Raw genomic sequence first — 24,878 nt, 5'->3', positions numbered from 1 at the left:
TCAGGTAGAAATAAATTCTAATTCTGGAATTTTTATCACTATGAATCCTGCTGGAAAAGGTTATGGAGGAAGACAAAAACTGCCTGATAACCTTAAGCAGCTTTTCAGGCCAGTAGCTATGTCTCACCCAGATAATGAACTTATTGCAGAAGTCATTCTCTATTCAGAAGGCTTTAAAGATGCTAAAGTATTGGGCAGAAAATTGGTAGCTATCTTCAATCTATCTAGGTGAGTTTTCCTGTTTTAAATATTTTTATATTTTGTGGTTCCAATGATTGATTATGGTAATTAGTGACTATTTTCTACATTTGTCCTATTTACCTATTCATTGATTTTCATAGTGGTGTCTATATTGTACTTTAAGTGTCGGTAGGAAAGATTTTAACTTGAATAATAAAAAGATGTGGCTCAAAACTACTTGTTTTTCTTAAATACTATTAATTTTATCTCACTGTTTTTTGCAAAATGCTCTTACTGGAGTGCTCCAGTCATATGATACCTAGTGGACTAATTTACCGGCTGACCACTCAAAACCTACTGTTCGTCGTAGGGAATCTTTCATGACTTTTCTTATGTCTTATTTCTAGTCATAGAGATTGACTTTTAGCTTCTTTGAATAACCTAGAATTCTGGTCCATATCACTTAAAGAGATAGTGAGGACTAGAGCATCAGAAATTAAGAGCAAGATGGATTGATTAAAGACTTTAGAAATAAAGGTAACAGGTAATTGCCATTTAGTATCTCCATTAAGCTAATTCATCAGTTTATGAAAGGTTTATCTTGGTCCTTGTGAACCGTCCATCTTGAGCAATCATTTTGTGTGATTAGCTCTTTTATATAAATTAATGGAACATCAATACTCATTTCTATGTGTCACTAGTTATATTCTGTATTTCTTTTTATCTGATGATAAAAATAATTTCTTATAGCTATTTGATGCTTTATGGTTTCATGTCTTTATTTAAGGGAACTTTTGACACCTCAGCAACATTATGATTGGGGATTAAGAGCTTTGAAGACAGTTCTGAGAGGAAGCGGAAATCTCCTTAGACAGCTCAAGAAAACTGGTATTAAACAGGAAGGTGTGATTTGTTCAAATATAATCTTATTTCTAAAAATAAGTTTTAATTCAGAATAGTTTTATTTTAGATTTACAGAAAATTTATAACTATAGTATAGAGAGTTTCTGAATACTCTGCTCCCAGTTTCTTCTATTGTTAACATATTATATTAGTATCACACATTTTTCACATTTATCACATTAAGTAAAGTCAATACTTCCATTTTTCCCTGGTTTCACCAAATGTCCTATCATAACTTTCAAATGTGCATTAAGTATTTAATAGTTGCTTTATACATGGGTTCTCAATATTCAATGTATATCAGAATCACCCAATCTTGTTAAAAGACAGATTGTTGGACCTGCACCTCCAAAGTTCCTGATTCAGTAGGTCTGGAGAAGAGCCTGAGAATTAGTCTAATTCTAAACTAAGAAGAGAAACCTTAGAAATAGATGGGATTTTCCCTTCCAGAGAAATAATATACCAAACAAAATTATCCTTTAAAAATATCTTAAGATTACAAAAATATCTTTTAACTTTAGGAGAGTTTTAGATTTACAGTAAAATTGTGAAGATAACATTATCATTGTTTCATCTTACCATGGTATATTTGTCAAAACTAAGAAATTTAGACTGGTATATAACTATTAACTAATGAACTGCAGGCTTCATTTGGATTTCCCTTGTTTCATCACTAATAGTTTCTTTCGGCTCCAGCATGGAATCTAGGGTACCACAGTACATTTTTGCCCTCATATCTCTTTAGTCTCCTCTGCTTTGTGACAGTTGCTCAGTCTGTTTTTGTTTTCCTGACTCTAAAATTCTTCAAGATCATTAGTCAGGCATCACATAGACTCTGAGATGAAAGTAATTTGAAATGTGTAGGATTTACACAAAAGGAGGAATCATGAATGAAAAGAGTTAAAAATTTTGCTATATACCAAATTAAACGGTAAATGAGAAATTGGTTTTTTTTTTTTTTGACATTTTTCTCATGAATAGACTGAGTTGTGGATATTTGGAAAGAATACCACAGAGGTGGAGTGCCCTTCTCATTGTATCACATGTGTGGGTGCATAGTAACTGTGACAGAGGTAGTGATGTTCACCTTCATCACTTGTCTTAGTGTTGGCCAGATTTTTCCACTGTGAAGAGAATTTTTCACTGTCCCTACTCTACTCTTTGGAAGCCAATCACTAAATCCAGCTTATCTTCGAAGTGATGAGGCAAGGATTAAACTTCACCTCTTAGAGGGGGGAGTGTCTGCATATATTATTTGAACTGTTTTGCAAAGATTTGGCTCTTCTCTCCCATTTATATACTTATTAAATCATTTATTCAGATCAGTAATGGATTCATGTGTATTATATATTTACCACCATTTTTCCTCAGTTATAAAAAATAAGTGATTTCCCCCACCCAGAATGTGTGCCTTCTTGAAAGGCTGAATATTCAGCCTCTTTAGGTTACTATCTGTGGAGTATAAGAACAAAGCAAAAACTGAAGGAATAAAACAGCAGCAGACTCACAGAATCCAAGAATGGACTAACAGTTACCAAATGGAAAGGGACTGGGGAGGATGGGTGGGAAGGGAGGGTTTAGGGAAATAAGGGGCCTTAACGATTAGCACACATAATGTAGGGGGAGTGCATGGATAAGGCTGTATAGCACAGAGAATACAAGTAGTGATTCTATAGCATCTCACTATGCTGATGGACAGTGACTGTAATGGGGTATGTGGTGGGTACTTCATACTGGGGGGAGTCTAGTAACCACAATGTTGCTCATGTAATTTTATATTAATGAAATGTAGGTTTGTGCTCCCAGAGCAGATCTCCGGAGCTAGATATTCAGCAGTCCCAGGCCTTCCACTCCCTCCCTGCTCCGTTTCTCTTCCTCCCGCCAGTGAGCTGGGGTGGAGGAGGGGCTTGGGTCCCTTCAGGCCACAGCTTTGGTACTTACCCTGTTCGGTGAGGTCTGCTCTTTTCTCCAGGTGTACGTAGTCTGGCGCAGTCCTCTTTCCTGTTGCTCTCTCAGGATTAGTTGCACCAACTTTATTTTCTAATTGTATACGGTTTTAGGAGGAAGCCTCTGTCTCTCCTCTCATGCCACCATCTTTAATCCTCCTTTATATTAATGATACCAAAAAAAAAAAAACTAAGTTGAAACACTATGAAACTAAGACAGCATAGAAAAAAGGACTGCATGAAATTACTTGTTTGGACTTTAAATGATCAAAGCATGTAACTTTAAAAAAGGAAGCTACTTTAGCTCTGTTATTAGGTTAGTATATGCCAGGGAAGATAGAATTATTTGGTGAAGTACTTAAATTACTGTTTTTCAGTTGTCTTTCTTTGGTGATTTTTAAGAAATACTTAAAACATGCATATAGTAAGTAAAGATGGCTTGTTTGTAAGTTTAGTACTTGGAATGAACTCTAGTGTGGTCATGCCTCTTTATATGTATGTAACACAGAAATATTATACTAAGAATAGTCTTTTGCCTTTATGTATATGTCTTATCAATCAGCATCTAATATCTTTGAAAAAACAAGAATCTAGAAATGACACTAGTATTTACATTTGGTTTAAGAATGTGTATGAACCAGTTTTCAGCAAGCCAGGTCAAAGATTGTTATTCAGCTTGTTAGTTTTTAGTCTTAGGACTTAAATTCTCTGGAAGGCAATAGTGGTATCATTGGAGAGATACCTGAATCTGGAATTAGGTGATCTAGCTTTAAATCTGAGCTATAATACTAATTTCTGTGCTTTCTCAGATAAATAATTTAAACCCTTAGATATTTAATGTTCTCATATGTAAAATTGAAATACTAATGGTAATATGCCCTTACTTATTTTATATAGTTGTTATAAAGATTACAACAAAATGGTAAGTTATACTTATTTTTTAAGTCAAAAGGTAGTAAGCTGAGTTACTAAATTCTAGTGTGTCATTTAATCTCTAATAATGCATATCAAGGTAGTTAAATGTTTTTATAGTCATTAATTTCATTACTGATAATTTTAAAATGAAACTTTTTCTCTAGTTAATGAAAGTCATATTGTGGTACAAGCATTGAGGCTTAATACAATGTCAAAATTTACATTTGCTGATTGCATTCGGTTTGATGCACTGATTAAAGATGTATTTCCTGGAACTGACTTTCAAGAAGTAGAATATGGTGAACTGAATGCTGCATTAAAGCAGGTCTTTGAGGAGGCCAGTTATGAAATCATACACAATCAGGTAACTGTTAAGAATATTTTATAATGTATTGACACTTTTCCTTAGCTAATTCCTTGTTAACTATTTTTATCTTTTAACTTTCAACTTATCTTTCATCTTTCAACTTAAATCTCACTTGCTCAGGGAAGACTTCCCTGGTTAAGTCCAGGTTAAGTTTCCTTGCTATGTACTTTTGTTACTCTTATTATATACACTTGCTTAATCTTAATTGTCTAATTGACTAATATTGATTCTCTCCCACCAGATAGTAGTCTCCATGAAAGGCAGGATCCAGGATCTTGTTTAACATTTTATTCCTAGTGTCTATTATAGAGCCTGGCACATAACGGATCAATCACATGTATTTTTGATAACTGATTATATATGATTTAGCTTCACTTTGACAATTTTCTTAGGATAAATTGTTTTTAGTAGACCTTTTTATGTAGCACAAATACATGTTTAAAATGAACACTTTTCCCTGAAGTTTGTTTTGGAGAGAGACTGAATATAAATGAATGAACGAACAACTGAATAAAGACTATATTATATTTTAATTAATGAGTGATGAAGAAAATAATGAACATATTGTCAAATAACTTAGAAAGCATAGTTGTTTCTTTTAAAGAAATATTGGAGTTAAAGATCACACTGTAAATATGTTCATATTTATTTAGGTATCATTTTATTTAAAGCTAAATCTTCCACTGAAGAAATCAATGGCTTAATTTATGTGTTTGGAATAGAACAATGGTTAGAATGAGAGGAAAACTACATGTTATTGTACACTATGATAAATGAACATGTTTCTTTTCTACTAGATCAAGAAGGCTTTAGAACTGTATGAACAATTACGCCAGAGGATGGGAGTTGTTATTGTTGGTCCAAGTGGTGCTGGAAAATCAACTCTTTGGAGAATGTTAAGGGCGGCACTTTGTAAAATTGGCAATGTGGTAAAACAATATACTATGAACCCCAAAGCTATGCCTAGACATCAATTATTAGGCCACATTGACATGGATACAAGGGAATGGTCTGATGGTGTTTTGACCAATAGTGCTCGCCAGGTAGTTCGAGAACCTCAAGGTTGGTCTCGTGTGATTCATTGCTCTACTTATTAATTTTAGAGAATGACAGAACTTGTCTATAATGCTATCCTTACCAATTCTTACACATGACCATAAACTGCCCTACAGTGCCACAACTAAATTAATTTAATAACAAATATATAATAAATACAAAGTTCTTGTTTGATTGCCTCATAAAAAAGCAAGATGACAAACTTTTATTTGGAGTTAAAATTGGTATATGTATGAACACTTTTAACTCATCAGTTTGAATACAGTGTTTTGAATAATTTTGAAAATTTAAGCCACAAAATAGTATACGTTCCTGGTCTGAATTTACTAGCTTGGTGTTTAAGAGAATTTTTGACTAGAATCTGAGAAAGCTTCCTACTCTTCATTGGGTCATAATTTTATTAATAGTTTTTTTCCTAAATCAGTGAGTGAAATGTTCAGAACTCTAAGGTACTGGAAGGGATTTTCAATGTAGTCTCTTCATTTTCAATATAGTCAATAATATCACACTCAGTAAGATTCAGATATCACCTGTACTTATTTCTCACACTTTTATTGGTAATATTTTCCTCTTTAAATTGTTTCAAAGGTTCAAGTACAACTTGAAACCACTCTTATTTTAGGAAGGATGGATAAAAATAGTTTGTATCTGAAAAGACTTGTGTACACTGCTTGTTCACTGCTTCTCCCCTTTAAAGTCACCTTTTTATACGTCAAAGAAATTTGACAGTAGTACATTTTTTATTTCTTAGTTGGGCACTGAAGATATGGGTTTCTTATATTTTCTAAAAGAGATATTATATAGATAGCATTTATGCATTCTTATGACATGGTAGAAGCCAAAAGTTCTGAAGACTATCTCACAAGGTTATGAGAATAGAAAAACCTAAGTTTTATACACCATGTTTTCTTTTAATGAGATTCTAATTCTGTGTGGTCATAGGTAAATGGAATGTTATCACCTGGTGTATAATAGTGTTTGGCCAGTTGAGCAGGAGTGACATTGGGTTTTCTAGAACATTTGTAGTACCAATTCACCTGAAAGATTTCAACTTGTTCAACTTTTTAATTCTTTATATTCAGCTTTAGTAATACAATACTTATGGAAGTCACTTCTAAAGAATAAGATAATTATTCCTTGTTTTTACTTATTATCACTGCCTATAGTTTTATTTATCTTCATCTTTTTGGTTTGAAAGATGTCAGCTCATGGATAATCTGTGATGGTGATATTGACCCTGAATGGATAGAATCTCTGAATTCTGTTCTGGATGATAATCGACTACTCACTATGCCCAGTGGAGAAAGGATTCAGTTTGGCCCAAATGTTAATTTTGTATTTGAAACTCATGATTTAAGTTGTGCCTCGCCAGCCACAATATCTAGAATGGGAATGATCTTTCTTAGGTAAAATATGGAGCATTTGCCTATATTATATTAGAGTATTCTTCAGTTATTACTTTGGTTTTATAGCTAAGTGAAATACATGTTGTATGAATAATGTATAAGTATTTGTTTTCCTCATTTTTGGTTGACTTTTTTTTGTTAGATTTTAATTCATTCGGAGAGTTCCTGTTTTATTGCAATTGAACTATTTCAGCAGTTTAATAATATAATCACTATTTTTTGTTTGCTTAAGTGAAACAGCAAGTGTTTAAATTTTTTTTTGTAGTTTATTTAAATATTATTATTGAGTTTAGAGAAATGAGCATACTAGTTATGAGCTAGAGGCTCATAACTTAAAGCTAAGTAGCAATATTTTAATCATTGAATCTTAGATTCATGGAATTTTAGAGCTAACCTAGGTTTAAGAGGTCCTGTGAATCCAAGAAGGGACTAGTAGTTACCAAAGGGAAGGGGATGGTGAGGGTGGGTGGGGAGGGAGGGAGAAGGGGATTAAGGGGCATTATGATTAACACACATAATGTACCAGGGGTTATGGGGAAGGCAGTATAACACAGAGAAGACAAGTAGTGGCTCTATAGCATCTTACTAAGCTGATGGACAGTAACTGCAGTGGGGTGTGTTGGGGGACTTGATAATACTGGTGAATGTAGTAACCACAATATTGCTCATGTGAAACCTTCATAAGATTGTATATCAATGATACCTTAAAAATAAAAACCTCTGAAGTCAAAAAAAAAAAAAAAAGAGGTCCTGTGGTCCAACCTGTTATTTTACAGATTGGAAACCTCTTTACTTGGCATTTTCTTTCTTCAGTTTATTTCGAAGAGGCTTAAAGAACAAATGTGAATAATAAGGTAGTTTTAGATATCATATGCCATGGGCACATACCAGATCATGGACATTTGAGCTAATTTCATTTTCCAAAATGAATAATTAGAAAATTTTCTTTTACTTTTTGGATTTATGTTTCAGAATTTGATATTTATCATTCTATGTAAAGTGCTCTACTCTTTCAGGGCCATTTGAAGCCATTTTAGGTGTATGACACATTGATTTGTGTTATCCAGTTGGTTCAAATTGTTTCCAAAATTATTTACTTGCCTCCTTCATTAATAGTATTGTAAGAAACATTGATATTAAGCTAGTATTGATGTCCAATTACTATTTTGAGACATTAATTGTTAAAAAATAGAGCATTGGATTTATAGCTTTTGTAGCAGTATTTAATACAATTTATCTTATTTGTTTAATATAGTCTTATAATCTTCTGAGAAAACTAGGATAAAGGAATTATAAATGCATTTTATCATATTTATTGAATGCATTCTAAGTACATGATACTAAGTTAGGCATTTCAGAGAGACACAAAGAAAGGGGTAAAAGTAATACCTATAGAAGGCCCATGCTTATAGGGCATACCTTCAAGTAGAGGAGTTGAAATAAATATAACAACAATTATAATACGAGGTAGAATGTAAATGAAATAAGTGGGAAGTGAAATGCCATGGATATTTACAGAAAAGAAGACCACAGATTGTTGTAGATTTGAAAATTATTGGTGAACTAGGTATTGTTTGTGAGAAGCATAATGAATACATATGATTTCGTATAAAACCATATGTATTAACATTTTTGGCTACTGTTTCATTTGATTAAGTTGTACCTTGATTTTAGGTTTTATTCATTTCTTCAGCAGATAATTGTTGAACACCTGCTGTGCAGTAGGCCAAACCAGGACTTTTTTAAAAAGAAAAAACAGACAGATCTTATTTATTTATTTATTTATTTATTTATTTATTTATTTATTTATTTATTTATTTATGTTGACACAGAGCATTATATTTTCGTGTACATCAATGATTCAATATTTATATATGTTGCTAAATGACTAGTACAATAAGTATAGTTAATATGTCCATACACAGTTACAGAAATTTTTTTCCTCCTGATGAGAACTTTTGAGGTTTAAGCTCTACAACTTTCAAATGTGCAACATAGTATTAATAACTATAGTCACCATGCTGCACATTATACTCACCATGACTGAATTAATTATTATTATTTTATTAATGTATCATTGATATACAATCTTAATGATGGTTTCACATAAATAATACAGTGGCTTTAACATTCACCCATATTATCAAGTGACCCCCTCCACTGCAGGACCTTTTCACAATGAAAGAGAATGCTATTAATTATATTAGGATAACTACTGTAAATCAGAATTGTCATGGACAAATCAAGACTTGTAGTTGCCATAAGCATTGAGGAGATATCACTGGCAACAAAATCTTTATTCTGAAGGAGCTTAGAGTCTTTAGTTTGTCTGTTTTGAGCCAATCTAATGTAATTTACAGATTTACTTTTGATCTTTCCAGTTCTCTTTTCCTTATTAGACTGGATATAAATGTGGGAGGAGAAATTCAGACTCAGTACTTACTAGTGTTGCTATGAAATGCTAATAAAAGGAAAAATGACAAAACCCTGAGGCTTTGTCAATTCTAAATTATTAATCTATGAGTATATTTACTATTTTTATATATGCAAGATAAAATTTTCCATTTCAGTGTTATTTAATTTCAGTCATTGGATGTTACTCTATAATGAAGTGCCTTGCTAATGAAATTATACTTCAGGAAGATCTTTGAGTTTTAGTAGTGGCTTGAGGATTTAGGAAGCTGGATATTTTGGGGGTAGAGAAGAAGAAAAATATTTTAAAAAATGCACTAAGATTCAGTGCACTATGAAATCTAATGTGCATTTGAATCACCCAGGGACTTTGTTAAAGTGAAGATTTTGCCTCAGTAGATTTTGGGATTTTGTATTTCTAACAAACAGCTCACTTTGAGTAGGAAGGATTTAGACTACTTTTTTGCTACTCTGTAGATACATAATTCTTTATTTTATACTTATATAATATAGATGAAATTTATTTGCTTTACAGAAAAGACTGGTATTTGTGTGTGTGTACACACACACACACACACACATACAGAAGTAACTGAAGTCTTGAGTACTAGCAGATTCATGTGTAAAATAATGACTATTGGAGCAGAAATTTATTTTGAGGGCAAATTGACAGTTTTTCCTAAAGAAGTTCTTATTTGTTATTTGTATTTGTTAATCTTTTTTAGTGATGAAGAGATGGATCTTAATTCTCTGATAAAATCTTGGTTGAAGAATCAGTCTCCAAATTACAGGAATAATCTTGAAAACTGGATTGGAGATTATTTTGGAAAGGCTTTACAGTGGGTTCTAAAGCAGGCAAGTTAACCATAATATTCCATAATCAATCCTTTAGGCAGGAAGTATAATATTAAGAATATTACATACTTATAGCTGATTTTTATTAGAGCTCTGCTAGAATATGGGGGTAGAGTGAGCGGTAGATGCCTTCATTGCTGTCTGTCTATATGCCTTAGCATAACTTCTTATTATGTTAGTCTTAAAACATTTTAATTCTCCCACCCACAATATCTTGTACTGCTTACCTAAAAACCTTAAATATTGGAATGACTTTCTAATTTTTACTAGCAAAACCACCTTGTCACATTTTGTGGTGTCAATACCTACATATATATCATGCTGTAAACAATGCCAAGTTATTACTAAAGTAGAAAAAGGAATGGTGAGTTTACACTATTATTAAAATGTTTATTCAATAAAAAATTATTGAACATCCACTATATGTCAAGCATAACATTAGACATACTTTTAGAGTTGAATATAAACAGGACAATCCCTTTCCTTTAGAAGGGTTTGTCTGTTGGAGGAAAATGACATGTAAAAGATAATTACAGTATGACAGGGTGAAAAGAGTATTAAGCTGTCATCTAGGAGAGATTAGAAAGGATATCACACTTAATTTGAATTTGAAGCATGAATGTAAGCTTAGCATGATATGATAATGGAGGGCTTTCAGATATTCTGTATGATATTTTCAACTATTCTTGGTTTTTCTTTTATGTCATTGCTTTTATGAAAAATAGATAACAAAAAAATAGAGGAAATAAATAGCAGTGAGTTTTTTAAAAGTATCTGATTGTTAATCTGAATTTGATTTAGAAATCAGTAATTTTGGACTGAAAAAGACACATATAGAAATGGAAATTTCCTTGAGTTTTCTCAACTTTTTTCTTTTCTGACTTTTAAGGATAAAAGATGTAAGAATAGGTCTTCATGAGGAAATGATGCCAATGAGATAGGTTTCCCTGGGGGCCTCAGGGAAAGAACCACTCACAGCAGCCCTCAGTCTGAGTGACCTCTTTCCTCCTGTGCTTCTGCAGCAACGTGCAATGTCTTTCGACTATATCATGTTTCTTATATTCAGCAATAAACACCTGCAGGGCAAGAACCAAGCCTGTTGTACTCCTTATTGTATCACCAGAACCAAGTATTGTAATGACTGACTAGTGAATGAATGAAACATTCTTTTTTATTAAAAAGCTGATGCCTATTGATTGTACCCTTTTCAGTAGATACATTGTCATTTCATTAATGTAAAATACAGAGCCTAACAGGGTGCTGCAACGCAAATACCTTGAGGTCATCTTGTATGCTATTAATGTTAGAGTGAGAAATATAACACTAGATGGAATATATTGATATGTAGGGGTTTGTAACAGTAGAAATGGTGATAGGATAAAATTATTAAGTCATAGAGTGGATATAACTACCAAAGATTCAGTTAGAAAATCCTGATTCTGTTTTGGGTTTAGATTCATTGTTTGAAATTTCTTTTTTTTTATGTGCTGAGGCTTCCTTCCTTCTTAGTCTTTATTTTGTTCACCATGTTCAGATTCTGGGAGCTAGATCATAATGGATACTCTAGTCAAATGCAGATTTTATTTATAACTGGAACTTTGTTCTCTTGTATTGACTTAGCAAGTTAGACAATCTAGAAGAAAATATGTGTGTTTCCTTTATATTACCTTTAAAGCCTATTGCTCTTAGCATGGCCTAAGCAGCTGGATTTCTACCCACCTCCTCCCTTTTTCCTGCTCTTTCTCCCATTTCTCCAGTCTTCTGAAAATATTTATTATGTAGGCAGAGTGATTTTTTTAAAATGCAAATTGGATCATTTTATTCTCTTACTTAAAAATACACTAAAGGTGGTGAAAATAAAAATTGTACTTCTTACCATGACCTATTGGTTCTGCATATTCTGGCCCTTACCAACCTCTCTGACTTAAATCACTCTTCCTTTGCTTCTCAAGCATAACCTTGTAGTTCCTTAACACCAATGGTTTACATTTGCGTATGCTGTATTCTCTTTATGGCCAGACAGATCTCATCCTTCAGATGTTAGCTTAAATGTCACCTTTTTCAAAGAGGCCTTGAGTCCTCAATCTGAGTTATTTTCTCAAAACACTGTTCTGCTGTTGTACAGCTCTTACCACAAATTCTTAACTCTACTAGACTTGAGTTCCATGAAAGCAAGTGCTCTGTTTAATTCACTCTTTATTTAAAAATCCTAGCGCTCCATTCTGATCCTAATGCATAATTGGCTCTCAGTAAATACTTATAGAAAGAATGAGAACCCTTTTCCCCACTAACTCCCGATGTGGTTACATAGAAGCCCACATATCAAAATCATCTATACCTCCTCAATCCAAAAGTTTCATTTAATAATTATGTATATAGAAAAAACTACAAATAGTTTTTCACTTAAGCCTACTTTTTACTAGCCTTTCTCATCCAGTGCCATCAGTCTAGCTCTTTCCTGTAGCTTCTTTTATTTCAGTAAGAGGAAATGAGGAACTAACTATTCTTTCTGGGCCAGTGATCACTGATTTACCTTTTATTTTATATTCTTAAGTTTAGTAAGTAAATAAACCATGTATCTAATTGAGGACTCTAGCACTTACAGCTAGAAATATACAATTGTGTTCTTATGATTACTTTTTATTTTCAGTTTATTTATATATAAATCAAAATCTAAACTTCCTACAGCTTGAATAGAGGGATAAACTTAAAGATGACCCTCGAAAATATATGAGTGTCTATCTGTTTAATACTTACCTTTTGTTTGTACCATGAATTTTAATCAACAGAATGACTATGTGACAGAAACGAGTTTGGTTGGCACTGTGATGAATGGTTTGTCACATCTACATGGATGCAGAGATCATGACCAATTTATTATTAATCTCATAAGGGGACTTAGTGGAAATCTGAATGTGAAATCACGTTTGGAGTTTACCAAAGAGGTAATCCTTATTTAAAATCTATATTCAGGCAACATTTTCCTTACTTTATTGACTCTTAACTGCTCAGAGATTTGTAAATGTAAGGTATAGAATTTTTTAATTTTGAAATTATACATTCAGTAAAGTAATGATACATTTATAAATATGTACACATATACATATATATACTTATTTTCTCCTTTGAATTAGTTTATGATATAATTAAAATATGATAAAATAATGTTTTAATAGGCTAAGGTTTGGGCTATATCTTTTTTGTTAGACATTTTTGAACCTATTTGGACATATGAATAATCACTCATTTTTAATCTGAGAATGATAAATATTTTTAATCACTGTTACTGTTTAACAGAACAGTTTTGGCAATTAGGAATGCTAGGATGGATTAATCATTATAAATCTTTTCTTTAATAAATGTAAGGGTATATTAGCCAAGTTGTTTATAAAACTGAATTCTACATATTAAGGAATTTCTTCCTATTGGCCTCTGTTGAAATAATTGGACATATATTCCTTTAGATTGGCTCCAACATTATGTTTCTGCATTTTTGTCATTTTGCTTCTTCTTTAATGCCACCATCAATTGCTTTCTGTGTTCTGTGTTCCTTTCCAAGGTTGACCTGTTTCCTCTGCTGCTTGGGTGTTTCTCACTGTTATGCTGCTTTTAAGCTGACATTCTCCTGTCAAAGTAAAGGTGTTCAAGGATAGATCAAGGGCTAACTCTCTGCTTTATATTTGTGCAGATAACAGTTTTCACTGTTAGAAGAATAACAGGTTGAGAGCTGTGGAAGATGCTGCAAATAAAGGGTCTAGGATTCCTACCCTTTATAATTTGTAATTTAGTGTTTATAAGAACTCAATGAAAAGTTGAATATATTTATACATTGGTGTATGTGCAAACTAGATCACTTTTATTTATTTGCTTAAATGATCATTTAGAGAATAATATTTGAGATAAAATGTTACTTTAATTATAAAGGATATTTAGTAGGTTTAGTTGTATATGAGCTTTATTTTGAACTAAGATGATTCACTTTGGAACATTTAATTTGAAGAATTAAAATTTCCCATACTCTGCTTGGAATTTGTGAAAACCTATCACAATTTTTTCCTCTTAAGGTTTTTAAATGGGCCCGAGAATCTCCTCCAGACTCTCACAAACCAATGGACACCTACTATGACTCAAGTAGAGGACGATTAGCATCTTATGTGTTGAAGAAACCAGAAAACTTGAGTGCTGATGATTTCAGTAACGGTCAAACTCTACCAGTCATTCAGACTCCTGATATGCAACGAAGTCTAGATTATTTCAAACCTTGGTTAAATTCTGATACTAAACAGCCATTTATTCTTGTAGGACCAGAAGGATGTGGCAAAGGGTAAGAACAAAAAATGATGAGGTACATGTATTGTGGATTTATGCTCCTCTCCTCTCTTAAAATGATTTGACAACTTTTCTTACCTTTCTTTTGGCTGAAGTAACACTTATATTTTTATGAAGGACTCTTTTCATCATCACTACTTGTTAAAATATGACTGGGGAAGGAGATATGTCCTCTTGTCTGCCAGGTTATATGTTTTCTAATGGAAAAAGAGCAATCTGAGAAGATAATCTTAAAAATAATCTGTGCATACCATCACAACAAAAAATGAAGCCCTTAGATATACTCACATATTACTATTTACTTGAGTTACACAAAAATGAATCTTGAAGTTCTACATTTAAGAATAGCCATTAATTCAATGAGATTCAGCCTATTTTTAGTGTCTACTAACTTAGTTTCTGGAAATAAAAGTGTCATAATTATTAGTTTCACATTTCTATTAATGATTTAAAAATTCTATTAAATCATTGTAATTTTTTTTTAATGTGGAGAGCTTAATGTCTTAAAATCTTTCCTTCAACTGTGCTGTGGGGAAATAGTTGGTGTCTTTTGTATATATTTTATCAAACTTATTTCTGTGAACTTTGATTATTTTTGCTGTGTCTTGAGAGTGCCTTAAAATATTAAGTTATTTTTTCTAGTCTAAAAATTAGAAAGTTATTTTGGTAGTTATGGAAACCATATCCATGTTTACCACTTCCCCCTTATCAGCATACATAATTTAGGAACTAAAATATTTATAAAATAGAAATTTTATATTGAATGTAAGAAGTATTTTGTTGGTTTCATTTTCAAAATCAATTGTCATACATCTTCCATAGGATGCTGCTCAGGTATGCCTTTTCCCAGCTCCGGTCCACTCAAATTGCTACAGTTCACTGTAGTGCACAAACTACTCCTCGACATCTTCTGCAGAAACTGAGCCAGACATGCATGGTAATCAGTACTAATACTGGTCGAGTATACAGACCAAAAGACTGTGAAAGACTTGTGTTGTACTTAAAAGATATCAACCTACCAAAGCTTGATAAATGGGGGACCAGTGCTCTGGTTGCTTTCCTACAGCAGGTGAGTCTTATCACTTGACGTGTTTTTATATAACTGGAAATAATTTAATTTCACTAATTTATAGATAGAAAATATTCTGTTTTCCTCTTTAGGGTCAGTTTTATCTAGCATAGAAATTAGTCTCCTGAAGCATCTCAGTCTTGTTCCAGGGCTACTGTCTTGGATCTTAATGTTTTAGAAGTTAGTATTACATTGGGATGATACATGACAGGAAGAGTAAAAACAACCTTTACCCTACACTTGTTATCTATCCTTTAAGACAAGGAAGGAAGCAGAAGCAGGGGTCGTGCCGGAGCTGGAGAAGTTTCTGCTTAATGTTTTTAGATATGCATTCTGAGAGTATTTGGACTTCCTTAGTAGTGCTCCTTTCTGGCTTTTTTTAGCCCATTAGTTTCCCTCTTTACCTGTGTAAGAGTTGGAGATGATGCATTCTTCATCCATGTGAAAGATTCTATTTCTTATGTGATATATGTCACATTAGAAACCCTAACTTCTAAATTTGAACTTATTATGCTTATGTAGGTTCAAATTTAGCTTTGCTATGTAACTGCAGAATATAATAAAATATTTATAGAAAAAACCCAAAATATTTTTCTTACATTTCTCTTGATTTCTTTCACTTTTTTGATAATTGCTGGTAGATTTGTATTGTTATCTGGATTTTAATATTTATTTGGAGAGCTAAACATTTTAAAAATTAGGGTAATTCATCTAATGTTAATTGAGCATGGTCCTGAAGAGTATTTTTCAATGTAATAAGAATTTAAGATATATTTCAATCTTAAACTCTTGAGTTAGGTAGAGGATAATGATTGAATTTGGAAAGAATGAACTTTTATGCAAATAATTTTATATCATGATTAGAAAATTTAAAGCATAAAACATTTAAAATACACTTGTTTTCAAATAGGTATTGACATATCAAGGATTTTATGATGAAAATTTGGAGTGGGTTGGTTTAGAAAATATTCAAATTGTGGCTTCGATGTCAGCTGGAGGAAGACTGGGAAGACAGAAGCTTACTACCAGATTTACTTCTATTGTTCGTCTTTGTGCTATAGAGTATGTATCTTAGCATTGTATAGTTTGGGGGTGGACCATCTTATAAATTGGCATTTTTTAAAGTTATCTATTATTAATGATGTTTCTTCAAAATACAGAAAATAAAAATAGTCAAACTTGTTCTGATATTGTTTTTTTCCCTAACCTTCCTAAACTACATTTCTTATATATTAGAAATAAAATAGAACTGTTTTGTATTAACTCTGTTCTAAAATGTCAATATCAGGAATTTGAATGGTGGATTTTACATTTAAATGTTTTATGGCATTCATAAAACAAAAATGCTATCAGATTTTATGAAGATAACTAAAAGAGAATTTAAATCTGAATAAGGTAGAGTTAGTTCATGTTACTCGTTGATAGCTTTAATCCTAAAACATTCACCCATCTCCATGGTCCATAATTGTTACAGGGATTCTTAAATTTTGTAGTTTCAGCACTACCTCCTCTGTTATAATTTAATTTGCCTTACATAATCGTGTTTTTATGCTTTCATGATAACTGCATCAATTTTTTAACATTTTTCTTTCAGAATATTACAGCCACCAATTAATCTGCTATATCAAAATGGATAATGGTTTAAGAGAAGTAGTTGATTTCATTTGTCCTTCTTTTATAGTTCTGAGGTGGATTACAGCTATACTTATCTCAAAATGCTTTTTCTTAAGCAGAATTTTCATTTTGGCCCCTTCTAAAGTGTTTTTTTTCAAACAATTATGTTTTTAAGTAGTTTCATTGGAATCCTCTATTAGGACCCTCAGTATTTGACAACAGATAACAAAGGAACTAATTTGGTTGAAGTCAGAATAGTGATCTTGAGCTTGGGCTAGGCCCCTGAGTAAACTTTGGAGATACCTAGGTCTCAGAGCAGCACATTTTGAAAAACACTGCTGTAACCTAACATAAAAATAATTTTAGATTATTGATTTATTTCCGCTTCTTCCTATATGTCCTTTTTTAGTTATCCAGAAAGAGAACAATTACAGACAATTTATGGAGCGTATTTGGAACCAGTTCTACATAAAAATCTGAAGAATCATTCTATTTGGGGTTCTTCTTCGAAAATTTATCTTCTAGCAGGCTCTATGGTACAAGTGTATGAACAGGTATCTATTCATTTCTCTTGTAGTTTTCATGTCTTTTGGTATCACTCCAAAAAAGACTACCTTTAATCCAGACCTGTGTTAATACTCAGACGCTCTTTTCCTGTTGTTAGACTTTTCTGCTAGTGAGTAAACTAGTGAGGGCAGATGCTCAGTGTTTTAGTGCCTATTGTATTCCCTGACACAGTTTCTAATAGATATTCAATAAATGTTAAATGAATGAATCAGTGGTGGATGGTTATGCCTTCAGCTTAAATTTAGCATATTTAGAATGGAATTCATCTTTCCAAAATTAGATCTTTCTCTTGACTTGCATCACAAGAAAAAAGTAGTCTTTTCTCTTGGTTCTCTGTCCTTTAGGCTTCAAACCTGAGAGTAGTCTTTGATATTTCTTTCTTTCCTATTACCTGTGAGGAAATGTCTAAAATATCTTTCCTTAAGTGGGACAATACTTGAAAATGGGCATTAAGGATGAGGAAAACATTTACTGAAAGCCTTCTCTTTGCAGTGCTAGTTGTAAGGAAGCAAAGGGATTGAGTCTCTGTTTTGTGGAAGTTCACAGTCTAATGAGGGGACCTCATTATGTAAATACACTATTAATAAGTGTGATAAGTATAACAATAACAATAACAATGTGCACAAGTTACAGAGATAGAATAGAAGAGGGAGTAAATAACTGCCTTGTGTGGTAGTTTTTGAGATGAATTTTGAAAAATGAATAGAAATTCACAAGATGGCTGGAGGTGAAGGGAATAGGTTAAAGTTATAGAAGTTTTGTAGATGCTTTTTATACTATTGGAGTAGAAATGGGGAAGGATAGGTTCGAAAACAAGAAGTTCCTTTATCTTTTTTCTAAATTAATTCGAATGTTAAGTGAGCAAGGCCAGAATAAGAATGATGGAGGAAAGCACAGTCTCTTTACTGGTTATATATTGAGGAGTGGCCCTTTGATTTGTTAAAAGTTCAAGGACTTACTGAATATAAAATATCTTTTCGGTTCTCACCATTAGAAAATGGGTCTTCCCTATAGCTATGAGTGCCTTGGGATTGCAACCACCATTTTATAAACCTTAGGTTAGCTTTCTTTAAATTTCTTTCATCAGCAGGACTTTTTAACCATTTGTTTTATTTTTTGCCATGAACAACTTTTGGCAGTTTGTTGAATCCTATGAACAACCCCTCTTAAATGTTTTTAAGTGCATAAAATATAATATATAAGATAAGTAAGGTAATTAGATATATTGAAATACTTTTCTACCACTGGTAGAGATTGGCATTTCTTTTAGTCTAAGGTGACTTAAAAATTTATGGCTTTCTTAAATATATACCTAAGGCAGTAGATAGATCTTTTCCAATATTTTCTGTTTTCAGGTGCGGGCCAAATTTACAGTTGATGATTATAGTCATTATTTCTTTACTCCTTGCATCCTTACTCAGTGGGTTCTTGGCTTATTCAGATATGATTTAGAAGGAGGTAAGTTTCGCTTTCATGATTTCAAATAACTTATCTTTCTTTAGAATGCCACAGAGTGTCTGTGTTTCTGTGTGTGTTTGTATTTATGTTGTATATTGTATTTGTAATACATTAAATAAGTATAGTAACTAATTATAGTATTTTAAAATTATAATTAAAATACTGATTTTAAATGTAAATATTAACATTAAATTTAAAAATTAATGTTAAAATTATGTTTCATCTTGTAAACTTTGATTTTGGGAAGAATGAGATTATTCTTTGTAGCCAAAGCATGTTTAATGTAATTTTGGGGATTAATTTCTTTTATTGAACAACTCAAAATAATAGTGCTTAATGTGTCCTTTAAATAATCAAAGAAATTTACCAACTCATTAACAAAATGAATTTTAACTTTTTTTCCTTTTCTTCCATTTATCTGATGCCAAAAATTGTGGTATGTAGATTCTCATTTCCTATTTCTTTCTAATATTATGTGGAAACAGACCATTTTTAAAGCATTTGAATTTTGTTATAATTAAAGAAATTTTTGCCTTTTACAGGATCCTCAAAACATCCACTAGATTATGTACTAGAAATTGTAGCATATGAAGCACAGCGTTTATTTCGTGACAAAATTGTTGGTGCAAAGGAACTTCATTTATTTGACAGCATTTTAACATCAGTGTTTCAAGAAGATTGGGGCTCAGATGTGTTAGACAATATGGCAGGTAATATAGTTACAGTTTATATAGATATTTAAATGTTATGAGAAGTTTAAAATTATTTTTCTTACTAGTAGCATGATTTCAAATGTCCAAACAAAAACTTGATCTGTCTTATCGAGAGCTGCTCTTTTTTTGCTAGATTCCAATAATTATGTTCCAAACAAAATATGACAATATTTGTTTTCCTGAAAAAAGGGGATACAGGCCACACATTAGTAATTCAATATCATGTTTACTGAAGGGTTTTTATTAATAGTTTTTTAAATAGCCACATATGTATGAAACCTAAAGGTCATTGAGAAATCTGTATTTGATTATAATGAACTTTGGCTTAAGAGTAATGGCCTTTCTCTCATTCCTGTTACTACTCACAATATCATTAGCACAGAACTTCTTATATATTTTTGTTACCAGCTTTATCCATTGTTATGACAAATTATAGCACCATTCATTCATAGCTACTATGTTGCATTTACAAATATTACTGCTTAGTAATAAATATACATTTTGAAAACTGCTATGGGAGTAATGCATGTAATATGAAAATCATTATGGTGAAAGGGCCTTTGATAAACAAGACTATAATATGGAAATATTTTCTAATAAAACTGCTTTCAATCTGCAAAATGAGTTTCTATTTGGTTAGAGTGTAAAGCTAGACTTCAGAAATAATTCATCTAATACAGTCTATCTATTGCATGTTTCTAAATTTGGTATTGGTCCCAGGGTCATAATTACATAAGTCAAATGTAATCTTGAAGGTGAGAAGAATATTGATATTGATAGAAGGAATTTTCTAGGTGCTGTTTAAGTTTTGGGATCAGGAGAAGAGTTCAAAGGACCTCAGGCAGGGTGAAATGCTGAGAGAAGCCTGATAAGAGTTCAGAGTTGGCTTGATTTTGAGTTTATGCCATTGTGGCTTGTGATTCTCATGGCTTAGTGTGGGGAAGTCTTAAATGATGCCATCTTTCTTAGTCTGAAAATTGAGTTAATAGTGTCTCTTCTTGAAAAGAAAGTGGCATATCCTTTGGATATTAGACTGTATCATGTCTTACTGGGAATTCTATAGAGTTCATCTTTCATGGTGTCCTATATTGGACTGAATAAATAATATATACTTTTTTCCCCTCTGTATTTTACTTTTCAATGAAGGGTTGTAATGTTTAAAAATACAGGTTTGATATACATTAGATTTAGACAAATAGGAATTTCACATAGTGGAATAATAATTTATTAAGAAAAATTTAATCTTGGAGACTTAAAAACAAACTAGACACATTCTTGTGCTTAAGAACCTGGTAATCTAATGGCAAATACAGATATGAAAGTCCTTGCTTAAAATGATAACTATTGCTAGTGTGTTTAGGTGCCAGGAAGATTTGTGCAAGTACATAGTAGTTTAACTGGTAATTAAAATAAGACACAAAGTGTTTCATAACTAATATAACTTTTCTGAATGTGTCTGGAATAAATGTTAGATGTTAGGAGTGTAGAAGAGGTAGAGGCTAATTCTGTTTTTTTTTTTTGAGGAAGTTAGTTTGAAACTTCTTAAAAAAAGTTTCTTATTTTGAGATAGTTGTCAATTCCCGTACAGTTGTAAGAACAGAGAGAGACCACATGTACCTTGTATTTGGCTTTCCCCCAGGGGTAACGTAACATCTGGCAGTATTATAGTACAACATTACAGCTAGGATGTTGACATTGATACAGTAAAGCGAACAGAGCATCACCACGAGGAGCTATCATGTTGCCCTTCTGTAGCCACATCTTTCCCCTCTCATCCCCTCAAGAATGTTATTTTCACTCAATATCCTCTGGAGATATCTGTTGAATGTTTCAGTACTTTATTCCTTTTTATTGTTGAATAGGTATTCAGATGTTCTACCCCTTCCCTTCTTTAACCATTTCCTTGTTGAAGGACATCTGTGTCATTTTCAGTTTTTGGCTATTAAGGGGCAAGTTGCTGTTTGCATTCATGAACAGGATTTTGTGTGAACATATGTTTTTGTTTCTCTGAAATAGATAATCAGAAGAGAAGTGCAATTGAAGGGTTGTATAGTACTTGTATGCTTAGTTTCAGGGAAAAAACAAACAAACTGCCATGCTGTTTTCTAGAGTGGCTGTATCATTTTACATTACCATCAGCAATATATGGGTGACCCAATTGCTCCACATCTTTGCCAGCATTTCATATTATCACCATTTTTAATTTTAGCTATTCTCTGATAAGTGTGTATTGATATATCATTGTAGTTTTAATGTGCATTTTGTTGACAGCTAATGAGATTGAGAATCATTTCATGTGCTCATTTGCTGTCTGTATTTCCTCTTCAGTAAAATATTTTCTCTTCATGTCTTTTGCCCATTTTCTGTCTGGACTACTTATTTTTTGCTGCTGAGTTTTGAGAGTTCTTTATATATTCTTGATTATAGTCCTTTTGCCAAATATGTGGTTTGCAAGTATATTCTCCCACTCTGTAGTTTGTCTTTTTATCTTCTAAGTAGGATCTTTCACAGATTAAAAAAGTATTCATTTTATGAACTTATAATTTTTCTTTTTAAGTATCTTTTGGTGTCAAGTTTAAAAACTCTAGTCCTAGATCCTAAAGATTTTATCCTACATTTTTTCCTGAAAGTTTTATAGTTTCATATTTTAAGTCAGTGGTCCATTTTGAGTTAATTTCTGTATAAACAGTGAGAGTTAGGTCAAGGTTCATTTCTTTGCCTGTGGATGTTCACTTGCTCTGCTACCATTTATTGAAAAGCCTACCTTTCTGCCTTGAATTACTTTTGTGCCTTTGTCAAAAATTAGCTGTGTGGGTCTATTTATGGGTTCTCCATTCTGTCCCATTGATGTATATGTCTGTCCTTCACCAATACCACACTGTCTTGATGACTGTATCTATATAGTAAGTCTTGAAATTGGGTAGACTGATTCCTCCTACTTTATTTGTGTCTTTCAAAATTGTTTAGCAATTTCAGTTCCTTTATCTTTCCATATAAATTTTAGAATAATCTTGTCTATATGTATGAACAGTGTTGCTGAGGTTATGATAGGAATTACATTAACTCTATGGTTTGGGGAGAATATTATGTTGGGTTTTCTAATCCATGAACATGATACACCTGCCCATTTATTTATATATTCTTTGCTTTCTTTCATCAGTGTTGTGGAGGAGGAGAAAGAAAATGGAATAACTTGAAAGTAGAATGGGAACAGTAGGATAAAGTTAAAAGGAAGTCACTTTATTTGGGAAAAGAGAAGTAGGGGGCAAAGATAGAACAGGGGTACCATCAATTCTTAGGTAGAGTTTGATATTGCAGTTTACAGTCTTTGTGTCTTAATTGACCTTGTTGATCTTCCTTGGCATACTGTAAAATAATTTGCCTTTCTGGGGATGATCTTATTTGGACTAATTAGCTTAAATAATTTAGTGAGCAGTGTATTTACTGATACTCTCATTACAAATAACACATCATACAAAAATATCTTTCATTTTTACAGATAGTTTCTATGTGACATGGGGAGCCCAACACAATTTAGGAACAAGGGCAGCCCTAGGACAACCATTGCCTCCACATGGAAAACCACTTGGAAAACTAAATTCTGCAGATCTCAAGGATGTTATTAAAAAGGTATAATATAAATCACAAATTTGAACTGGTATTTTGTTATAATCGTTTAAAAAATATTTATTCCAAGTTCTTTGAGGGCAGGGAATGAAAGATAATGAATAGATAAAGCTGGTTCTTATCTTTTATAATTTAGACCATTGTGGCAGATCTAACTAGATATACATATACTTACACAGATATGGGTAAATTGCTAAGATACACATTGGCAGAAGGTATCTGATGTCGGAAATATTAAGGAGGCTTAATATTAATTGGGAAATCATCCCAGAGCAGTGGTGTCAAACTTTGGTGAGCATCAGAATCACTTCCAGAACCAGAAAATATGCTGATTCTGAGGTCACACCGAGGAAGACCGATTCCGTTGGTGGGGCCCAAAGAATCCAGATTTCTAACAGACTTCCTAGTGATGTTGACTCCCTGAAATGTGGAGTAGCACTGCCCTAGTGATGCTGGGGTTCTTGTTTACGGAGTCGAAGAATGAACTTCGCAAACATCCAAGGTCGGCAAGCACGCAAGAGGCTTTTTATTTATTTATTTTGTACTGAAAGAAGTAAAGGTGCAGAACTCTCAGGTGTATATTACTGGGAGGGCAAGGCTGCTGTTTTTGTGCTCAGGTCTAGGAGTTTTATGCCTGTTGCGTCAACTAGGGAGAGAAGGTATTTTAGCCAATTATACTGAAGGTCATTTCTATTTTTACCTGGTGATTTACCAGACTTACAGTTAGTAAAACTGCTTCTTTATCACAGAGGTTCAGTGAGAACCTTTTTCACATTGTTGAACTGGTTCAGCTGCAAGTCTCCCATTTTTCACCTTCTCAAGGTCCTTAGTAAGCATCCCACTTGTCCTTCTCAGAGCCCTTATCTTGCTCCAACTGGACAGGGGTTGCCCCCTCTTTTTCCCCTGTTTTACTACAAAGTTTTTTTTAAAAGTTGAATTACAGTAAAGAAGAAGAAATAGTATTATATATCATAGCTTTAAAAGTTAATATTAATTTTGGACATTAGTGTGGATTTTATATCAAGAAAGGTTGCTCATGGTCTAGTAAACTGATTAATTTACCCGGGATGGATATTTCAAAGTTTGGGAATGTTGAAACTTAAGTATGCAAGTCTAGGTGTTCTCTCTTTCTTCTCTCTACCACATAGCTCCTGGTGGGGTATACTACCTGTCTGTGGGCTTTCCACTCATATCCAAGCAGTGTATGAGAACATGAGTTCACAAAAGATTTTAGGCACTGGGTTCCTAGAGTTTTGGGATTGTTTAATGTTCTGTGCATACTTATTTGATTTGTAACAATGGGTAAAAATTGAGAGCTTTTGAAGTTTTTATAATTAACCTGCTATCTCACATTGCTTTTTATTAATTGTATTAATGGTGTCCAAAAACAACTGATTATTGTGAACCCTTGAAATTGTTTGACATCATGCAAGTTTTTCCTCAAAAAGTACCCTATGCTGG

At 32.6% G+C, this 24,878-nt stretch overlaps 1 protein-coding gene across 8 annotated transcripts in view; it reads left to right on the top strand.

The window, feature by feature from the left end:
- The window catches only part of DYNC2H1 (dynein cytoplasmic 2 heavy chain 1), a 347,628-nt gene that overhangs the window by 70,592 nt on the left and 252,158 nt on the right, over positions 1-24,878 (top strand). For 7 of the 8 annotated variants that reach the window (XM_073239361.1, XM_073239364.1, XM_073239360.1 and 4 more), the window contains 14 exons: positions 5-228; positions 968-1,083; positions 4,109-4,308; positions 5,109-5,373; positions 6,566-6,773; positions 9,911-10,040; positions 12,830-12,985; positions 14,105-14,364; positions 15,192-15,438; positions 16,349-16,500; positions 17,462-17,606; positions 18,975-19,077; positions 19,620-19,787; positions 23,290-23,420. In XM_073239361.1, the coding sequence (XP_073095462.1) occupies positions 5-228; positions 968-1,083; positions 4,109-4,308; positions 5,109-5,373; positions 6,566-6,773; positions 9,911-10,040; positions 12,830-12,985; positions 14,105-14,364; positions 15,192-15,438; positions 16,349-16,500; positions 17,462-17,606; positions 18,975-19,077; positions 19,620-19,787; positions 23,290-23,420 (2,505 nt within the window). The remainder of the gene's footprint in view (positions 1-4; positions 229-967; positions 1,084-4,108; positions 4,309-5,108; positions 5,374-6,565; positions 6,774-9,910; positions 10,041-12,829; positions 12,986-14,104; positions 14,365-15,191; positions 15,439-16,348; positions 16,501-17,461; positions 17,607-18,974; positions 19,078-19,619; positions 19,788-23,289; positions 23,421-24,878) is intronic. The other variant, XM_073239362.1, reaches the window with a different exon arrangement.

This window comes from Manis javanica, chromosome 6 (genome assembly GCF_040802235.1).
Source record: "Manis javanica isolate MJ-LG chromosome 6, MJ_LKY, whole genome shotgun sequence".
Classification (NCBI taxonomy): Eukaryota; Metazoa; Chordata; class Mammalia; order Pholidota; family Manidae; genus Manis; species Manis javanica.
This window is presented reverse-complemented; position numbering and strand designations above follow the sequence as displayed.